Source organism: Morus notabilis, unplaced genomic scaffold, assembly GCF_000414095.1.
Source record: "Morus notabilis unplaced genomic scaffold, ASM41409v2 Scaffold360, whole genome shotgun sequence".
Lineage (NCBI taxonomy): Eukaryota > Viridiplantae > Streptophyta > Magnoliopsida > Rosales > Moraceae > Morus > Morus notabilis.
In genome coordinates, this window is record NW_010367232.1 from 95,073 (window position 1) to 104,760 (window position 9,688).

Below are 9,688 nucleotides of genomic sequence, written 5' to 3' on the forward strand. Positions count from 1 at the left end.
TTTTAAGAGCAAATTTATGCAGTTCGTTTAACCTTTGCAGGAAAGTGGTCCAAATCATCAAAACGCTAACATATCAGTGATTGTATAATATTCACTATTTAATTTAACCAATTATGAATTCATATAACAAATTCGAAACCCACAAATTGACAAACTCTTATACATGACTAGCTCAGAAAGATTACTCAGACAGGACAAAAATATGACAAGTTAAAACACACAACTTAAAACCAGCCGCTACCTAAATTTCTTCATTCCTTTTCATTGCTTCCATTATTTGTTTCAGACGGGAATACAGTATTGCATTGTACTTTTAACGCAAGACAGAATTCTTGCTAACTTCCTAACTTTACACTCCCAACTCCAAGTATACAAATCCAAACCAAAATCTATTTATTTTAACTCATTTACCTGTTCACATTTCAAATCTACCACCTGTAATCTACAACTTTAAGCTTTCCAAACAACAAGCCCAGTTTTTTAACAAGATAAAGAAAAATTTGCAACCCTAGATTAATACATAAGAATTTTATGACAAATGTTCCATACAAAAGTTCATCCGCATCCTTTTCATTCACTTAAAAAAGAATTCAGCAGTTTAGAACAAATGATATTAAAAGGTTCAGTCCCACTTTTACTATGCTTAGAACATCCAGAGATGTGCACTATTTAAGATGTGTTTTCAAGCCAAATTAACAAACGGATTCCCATTTGTAGAAGGACGAAATCTGCAACAAAGAACGAATCCAGGTTTTTCTGATTTGAATCGTATTCATATTCACGTACTAAAAAAGACCATGCAGTTGATAACCTTCCAAAAAATGACACATTTGATAGAGAGATGATAATTAGAATTGAGATCCGATAAGTCAAGGAAAGAAACAAGCAACACATCTTTCGTCAATAGATCAAGTAGACAAGTTTCCAAAAATGATTAATCAAATCCAGAATTTTAAGAAAAATTGAAGCTAGAATATCATTTACCTGCACACCAAACAAGAAAGTAATTTCTGCAAAGAAAGCATTCCAAAAATAAATTAACAAATCTCTATTACTTTTAGAAATAGTTTGACCATAAAAAAAAGTTTTGAATATGATTTCAAATTTCCAGAAATCGAACACGTTTAGAACCCAAAAAAGAAAACCTTAATTCCGAAATTCCAAATGTTTTTCTTTTAATAATAAACGGCTAATCAAAAGAATATTCGCCACAATATTTGTTGAAAAATATGAATAATATTGTATATTACCCATCATAATCTACCAAATTTCCAGCTCAAAAAAATAATCTACCAAATTACTCCTTGTAAACAATGGACAAGACCAATAATATTTGTTGAAAAATATGAATAATATTGTATATTACCCATCATAATCTACCAAATTACCAGCTCAAAAAAATAATCTACCAAATTACTCCTTGTAAACAATGGACAAGACCAATAATATTTGTTGAAAAAAGTTGAAATAATTAGATTATCAATGGTAATCCAGGAGATTACAGGTATTAATTAGTCAATTACTCCCCAACAATTGAATAGACAAAGACGGGCAATATTTGTAGAAAAACTAGAAATAATTTGTGGATTACTGACAATAACCTACCGGATTAGTCTCCAATGACGACAACTAGTGGTCATTGTTGATTCTGGTGAAATCTGATAAATTACTAGTGATAATCTGGTAGGTTACCTCTAATCGGTGGATGCAATTTCTATACAGCGCATTTCGTGTACCTTTTGACTATTGTTTTGAAATTTTAGAAATCCAAACCTCCAATAAAATTGTCAGAAAACCGCAGCTCATTGCCATTTATGGCATTTCTCAAAAGGGAAAAAAGGGAAAAGAGATAAATACTCTTTACTGCATGACTATGGATTTTCATGACTATGGATTTTCACTCTTTAGGTTTGATTAATATTTTTTTTACTTAAATAACTATATTATTCAAAAGAATATTATCAATTAATAATTGTTAAAACTCCAAAAGTTCAACAATTTTATCTTCCTCTCAAATTTCCTCGTAAAGAAGGGTTTTGAACCATGGTTTAGGTCCAGTCTAATGTAAATTCCCCACTCTTCACTATTCCATTCATTACTAACAGGTGATAATATTTAAGCCGAAAAGGGAATATATATATATATATATATAGAAACGGCATGAATAAATAATAACAATCACTAATTTAATCAATTTGGTCAATTTGCTTGTAAACCAAACCTTCATTTCCATGATTTCAATCAATGAAAGTTATTATTTGCTTCACCGTCTTGAATATGATAGATTTTGTCCTATGTCTCACTTAGCGACATGATTATATGGCTGACTATGTATTAATTGTGTTGGAAACGATTCGTAATTGTCATTAGTTAGATGGGATTTATCAATAATTATCGCCAGTTTCAAATTTGTTCCATTTTATTATGATTTCAATTCCATGGATGGAAATCCTAGTTGTACAAACATGAACCGTTATTTTCAGGCCCACATTATTTAATATTTATGAAATAAATTATGATTAACTCAAAGTGTGGTATTAAAGAATTATAAATGTGAAAGTCACCTCCCCCACACAGGTGCAAGAAATTAAACTGTTGAAATATTCGATTTTTAATTTAAAAAAATGAAAATATTTGTCTGCTTTAGTACGAGGTACTAATTATATTTTAGTTTAGTTTATTTTGTATTGTCTTAACACTGCTGATTAATGGTTTAGTATGATACCAATTTAGTGCCATTGTCATGTAATAGTTTATAGTTCTCTTGAAGGTTTTTGCATGATATCAACTAAACAATATGTATTTATTACAACAAAATGATCAGTAGAATTATGTTAATATGTCTAACTGGGTGCGGTATTAGAGAGATGTGTGTATTTGTGTATGACCAACTAGTTTAATTATTAACAGATATCTAAATTTCTCACTAATTACATTTGTGATTTTGCCGTCTTTATTTTTTCTTTTTCCCCACCTGAAGCTCCTGATTTAGGATTTCTGATGAGTTGGCGTCCTCTGAAAATAAATTTCTATAAAAAAATTTTCATTAAACTTAAAATAAAACAAAAAAATCTCGTGGATTAAACCAGAAAAAATAATTATCGTACATGTAACTATGCAATTTGCATAAATCAAAACCGAAATTTAAAGAAAGATAAATTTAAACAAATTTGATAAACAAACGATTATATTTGTATTACTATGACGAAAATAGAAAAGAAAAGGAAAACCCCAATTGAATGGCTGGTGTGTCTGAGGAAACAAGAGTAGGGAATTAAGAGAAGGAAATTGTAAGTGCAATTTCTATTCCCCATGCGCACAAAAACTATCTAACGTTGATATACCTGCGGGTGTTTCTCTTCTAGGACAGTCTTATTAGTCGTGCTAATTTATGAGTGTCAGTGCTAATTTATAACTGTTAAATCTGATTAAAATCACATCAAATTATAAAAATATATATAACAGACAGTTTTTCATATACCTAAAAATAGAGAATTATTCATTGCTAATTTTTTCTAATCCTACTAGAAAAGCATCATATACCTGCAGCATAAAAAGAATGGGTTTTTTCTTTTCTTTTCTCTCTACATAAATCAAATTAAATGGCAAACTGTTATTGAGCCAATTGTTCATTGTAGTGTTTCACCACTTGCACACTAGAATGAGTTCTTAACTACTATATAGTAGGGCCATTACATGTGGGTGTGTATGTATGTATATGTAAGTATATAATATATATATATATATATATATACACACACACATAGATATGTGTATGACATCCATGATTGGGGCAGATATCACTTTCCCCAATCAAATTTGCAGTTGGAAAAAGTAATACAACAATCATGCTTGTGGTGGGTTCATCCATAGTTATTTGATAGTGCGTTTCAAAAAATTATTGAAGGTAGTATAGCCGTTTTGGAAGAACTGTCCAGCCTGCTAAGTTGACGAAGACCTCATATGATCTTCTAAATAATCCATATCATTTCCCATTATTTTCCTTCCCACGTCGTCATTGTACTAATTTAGCCATTACAGTTTTGATACCAAGTTATTTCAAATTTAGGCAAAAGGGTATCATCATAATCTAAAAGAAATGTCATGGATCCCAACTCGTTCCATTAAAGTGATGAAGTGTTGGTGAAATCTCCAATATTGCTCAAAGATTTGTAATATAGTCCACACTACATGAAATTTCTATAGTACCTGTCTTTTTTAACTATTAGATTAAGTTTTTAACGGTCTGATTTATGATTGTAGGAGTTTAATATCGCACACTACATATTTTTAACGTAGACACTCATAAATTATACTATTAAAATCTTAATCTAACTGTTAAAATAGCAATTATTACCCGCAGTTAACTGCCAAAAAAACTTCTTTCCATTTGAAGTTGCAAACCTAGTTATTTATGCTTCAAAACTTTGGTTATCTCCTTAATTGCTATAAAATTATACGTCTTGTATGCCTAGTAGAGCCGTCTCCCATATTACTAAAACCACATGACCAAACGTGATTGCCCCAATAGACATACAAGACGTATAATAGGATTGTAAAGTGCAAAAGTAAAAAAGAGCCGTGAAGAAAAAAAAGCTGTAAGAATCTTGATGGTGATAGAGAAGGACAATAATTCAAGCGCAGAGCTACATAGCTAATGATGGGAAACTTTGTGGTGGAAAGGCACCTAGCTCCCCGGAACGTTTCCCACCGTCCGATCAATTTTTCATCAATTTGCCTTGGACTTTCTTCTTTCGATAAATATTTCATCAATTTGGCTTTAAGAAGTTGAATATGCGGGACAAAAAACTGCTCACATAAGTTCTGAAAGTATCAAATTAAAATAAGTAGACAATTCTTCGAAAATTAATAAAAATCGAAATTATGCTTTGCCACTTAATTATGTTTATTTATTCTGTTACATAATTCTCTTGTATGCCCCAAAGAAAGAAAGGAAAAGGAAACTTAAAAGAGAAGTGATAATAGACGTTTTGAGATGAGCTTTGAATTTTCAGCACCCAAATGCAAAAGAAGTGGAAACCATAATAATCTGTTGAGGGTCTACGTATCATTTACTTAAAAAGTTATTTATAAAAAATTCGTGTACTTTATTTCGCTATTGAAAGTTTAAGGAACGCCCAAGTTAGGTAGAAATTAAATTAAAGCAAAAAGAGGAATTTGCCTTTTCATGAAAATTTAGTCAACAAGTCCTAATTTGCTTGCAATAGAATATGCAATATTCATCAAAATTGTTAGGTCTCTCTTTCGATGTTGAAAGTTAAATGAACATTATTTAAAGTTCGTAGAAATTAAAGTTGAATTACAGCCAAAGCAATTGGCCCTCTTTTGAATCTTTTCTCGAGAGAAAGAGAATACAATCTAAAGTTTTTTTGTTCACTTCACATGTAACCAATCTTCCTCTTTGCTTTTTGCTTGGCAAGTTATTATCACGTCCAACAAGAAAGCATAGCCCATGTGAAGCAAACCAGAGAAACCAGATCATATATTCACATAAAAACATAATTCATCACCAATCACATTAAATCAACAAATTTGTTTGTTGATTCACTGAAATTATTACCCAAGGCCCATGAAAAAGACAACAAACATTCCATAATTCAAGCCATATGACACAACACAAGCAAATTGAAACGGAAATTATGATAATAATCCCAGTTTTCAATTACCATCTTCTAATAAGTAATTCTAAAACAAATAGCCACAACAATGTTCGAATCAACCGACAATAATTCCAGAATTTGGACTCAAAAGTCGTCCTTGTCGTCGCCCCCGCCGTCGATGTCATTTAAGCAATCGTCGAATTATCCGGCGGCGACGTCCAGACGATGTCCTTAAGCGCCGGCCGGAGCTCCTTGCTGCAGAATTGGTTGTACTCAAGGGTGTCACCATTGTCCTTCTTCACCTCCACAACCAGGAATGACGGCGTGACGGCGAAGATCTCCGCGGCGATCGCCAGCTTCCCTTTTCGACCGCTCTCCTGCCCCTGCAGCCTCACTGTCGATTCGCTCTTCTTCACATCGAACTTCACCGCCTTCGCCACCTCCTCCAGCTTCGAAATCACGCTGCTCGCCGGCCTCGTCGTCGCGAACCGGAGCTCCTCCTTCTCCTCCCTCTTCTTCTCTTCGAACAGCGGTGACAAATCGAAGCCTTCCGATAACGAGATTATGTGGAAGGCGTTAAGCGTCTCGCTCTGCTTGGCTGCCTTCTCGCAATTCTCTTCGAATTCTTGCTCTTGCTTTGATTTTAGAATCTTCGGTGCCGATTTCTTGAACCAGGACGAGTCCATGATTTTGAAAATGGTGATTCTCGAGCTAGGGTTGGGATCTAGAAGCTTCGTGATTAGTCGGCGAGCTTCAGGGGAAAACCATGGCGGACACTTGAAATCTCCTCTGTAGATCTTGCGATACATGGCGACCAAATTATCATCCTGAAATGGAAGAAATCCGGCGAGGAGAACGTAGAGAATTACTCCACAGGACCAGATATCGGCCTTTGCGCCGTCGTAGCCTTTCTTTCCGATGACCTCCGGCGCGACATAGGCCGGAGTTCCGCAAGTGGTGTGGAGGAGGCCGTCCTGCTTGAGATGCTCAGAGAAGGCCGAGAGGCCGAAGTCTGTGACCTTGAGGTTGCCGTCCTCGTCGAGAAGGAGATTCTCCGGCTTCAGATCGCGGTGGTAGACGCCGCGGCTGTGGCAGAAATCGACGGCGGAGATCAGCTGCTGGAAGTAGACTCTGGCGGTGTCCTCCTTCAGCCGTCCTTTGGCGATCTTCGAGAAAAGCTCGCCGCCGCGGACGAGCTCCATCGCGAAGTAGATCTTCGATTTCGACGCCATAACCTCGTGGAGCTCGACGATGTTTGGATGCTTCACCATCTTCATCACCGAGATCTCTCTCTTCACCTGCTCCGTCATCCCGACTTTGATCACCTTCTCCTTCCCGACGACCTTCATCGCCACGCGCTTCCCGGTCTGGAGATTCCTCGAGTGGTAGACCTTCGCGAAGGTTCCGTGCCCTAGGAAACGACCGAGCTCGTACTTTCCATGGAGCAGAGTGGAGTTTCCGTCTTTGTTACTGGTCTTCTCGCCCATTTTTTCGAGTATTTTACAGAAGAAAACACACAAACTAAGAAAGGTATTTTAGTTATATACAGAGGATCTTAATATGGAGTGTTGTTTGGAGAGTCGGAAAATGGCGAAAATAAGGGAAAACGAAAACTTTTCTGGTTTTTCTCCGATCACCCGTCTTCGACGTGCTTCCGGTGGCAATTCCTGCCGCCGACGCACCGCTTGGCACGCCCACAAATCTCAGGATTCGTTAGCAAAGCTCCTCCCATCTCTCTGCATTCCCTAAAGAAGGGATTTCTCTGCTTCGGCTTAGAGAAAAACCCGAGAAAGCTTCCCAAAGCCTTAGGATTTTCTCGGAAAACAAACACTATTTTTTCTTCTTTACCGCCTGCCCTTCTCTACTCATTATATAGTGGAACTCGTCTAGTGAATTTTCCTTTTTGTCCCTTTGATAGGCTTGCCTCAAATCAATCGACGGTTTTTTAGGGTTACACTTGTCAGATCCTCCGGTGGTCCTGGCTTATGACTGTCGAATTGTTTTATTTTAGGGTTTTTCTGCCAGGTACGTGGGTCCCATCTCCATGGTTTTGATCACGACCGTCTGCTGCTTATTATTACCATCTTGCCCTTGCTGACGTTTTTACTATATTTGGTAGGTTTTTAATTGGTTTTGTGGGCCCGTGTAGGGTTTGTCGTGTAATGATAATGCAAAAGAAGGTAAATTATTAGGAGAGAGAAAGAGAGAAAGGTGAGCCTAAAATGGTAAATTGGTAAGAGAATTGTGGAATTTGTGTAATTATGGAGAGCGCGAGAGGAATATCCCTTCGTTTGGTACACGGGGAGAATTCATGTGTTGATGGGTGCACACTAAGGTTGAATGGACCACGCAGTCTTTCCACGTTCGATTTTGACACGTGTTTAGACCAAGACTGGACGAAAGGATTCTTACTTTGTCAGTAGGTGAGGTAAGTGATAGGTCACCTTTGAAAAGCTGAGGACCTCATTTCAGGTGCTAAAGGGTCCCACCCAACCCTAACTTATATGTGGCAGATAGGAGTGGCATGTTTATCAGAATTTGTATGAATTAAAGTGAATTAAAATCACTTTAAATTTTATTCATGTATTTCTTTATATTTAAAATTAAAATAAAATAGTATAAAAATATTAATATATGCTTTGATTTTATATTTTTAATTTAAAAAATAAATTGTGTAGTTATTAAATATTATATTAAGATAATCATAATTAAAATATTTAATATAATAATAAGATAATAAAATAATAAATATAAATTGTACAATTATTTAAAATATAAAAATAAATTGTTAACATTTAAATAAAATACAAAATAGTGTTAAAAATTAAAATATATTATTAATTATTAAACAAATAAAGTACATATTTATTATATTAAAGTTAACAATAATTAGGCTAATATTATAATATTAAGTAAATAAAATAATAAATATATATTGTAATTAATATTTTTTGAATTTTATATTTGTAAGTAAAATAAGGGTATGATAGTAATTTAATATTAATATCAGGAATGTGAGTTCCAATCCTAAGAAGGGGCATGAGAGTGTCAATCTCATTTCTCAATATCAAATTTGAGTGGGGTCCATCAATCTCACTCTCATTTCAGAATAAAAAAGAGCAAGTCAACATGGGATTGGCTCTCATTCCTCACTCTAATTCTTCAATCCTAGTAAGTAAACATTGTTGGTAACCGAATCGAATTCGGATGCGGAAGCGTGGTGGAGGGCAGATTAAGTATAACAAAAATTTTCATAAAAATTTTGAGATACTCTATAGATTATATTAATTTATACACAAATAAATTAATCACATTAATTTATATATCAAGAACTCAATTAAGAAAATACCTGGAGGCTGACTCGGATGATAACTTGAGTTCTTTGACCACGAACGATCCTTGCTCCAAAGCCTTGTGTTTAGAAAACCAAAGTCTTTCACGTCAATTCCTTGAATCTATGTAGACGTGTGTGTGGGCACACTCGAGACTAAAACGGGTTAGATCAAACACTCAAATTTTCCACAAACACCAACGCATGCACGATGTGGAAATTTTGGGAGAAAAATTTTTTCCTTCTCTCTCTCTAGTGATTTTCGGCCAGCCACCAAAATCTCGGTTAAAAAATTGTCACGCACAATTTTTCATCATATCTTATTTATAGAGTAGAAGTCCAACTTCTAGAAGGAATCAAATCTCTCTCTCCTATTTGAATTTTGAATAAAAATTCTCCTCTACCTTATCTTTATGTGGCCGGCCATGCTAGGGTTTTTAATCCCTGTGTGTGACGCCAATCTCAGATAGGGAAGGAAGAGAAAATCATCCTTTATCTTGTAGTCCAATTTTAATTCAAATTCAAATTCAAGTCAAACTTAAATTAATTTGAATTCTAAATTGAACAACTTATCAAATAAGTTTAAAAGGATAAATTTAAATTATGTTCATGATTCAAATTCAAATTTAAATAATCACATTATTTAAATAATAATTAATTCTCAATTAATTATTTTTCGCGTATTTAATTTTAGAATTCCGTAATTCTAAAATTTCTATTTTACCCTTTGTGTCTA

General features: G+C 34.6%; 1 protein-coding gene across 1 annotated transcript; it reads right to left on the minus strand.

The window, feature by feature from the left end:
* Positions 1-5,476: 5,476 nt before the first annotated feature.
* Positions 5,477-7,455, minus strand: LOC21393291 (CBL-interacting serine/threonine-protein kinase 6). Its single transcript, XM_010112069.2, has one exon. The coding sequence runs from the start codon at positions 7,106-7,108 to the stop codon at positions 5,807-5,809; it is 1,302 nt and encodes a 433-aa protein (XP_010110371.1). The 5' UTR covers positions 7,109-7,455; the 3' UTR covers positions 5,477-5,806.
* Positions 7,456-9,688: the final 2,233 nt, after the last annotated feature.

Excerpts from the sequence above, each read along its gene's own strand:
- LOC21393291 (XM_010112069.2), bottom strand. The coding sequence starts at position 7,108 with ATGGGCGAGAAGACCAGTAACAAAGACGGAAACTCCACTCTGCTCCAT.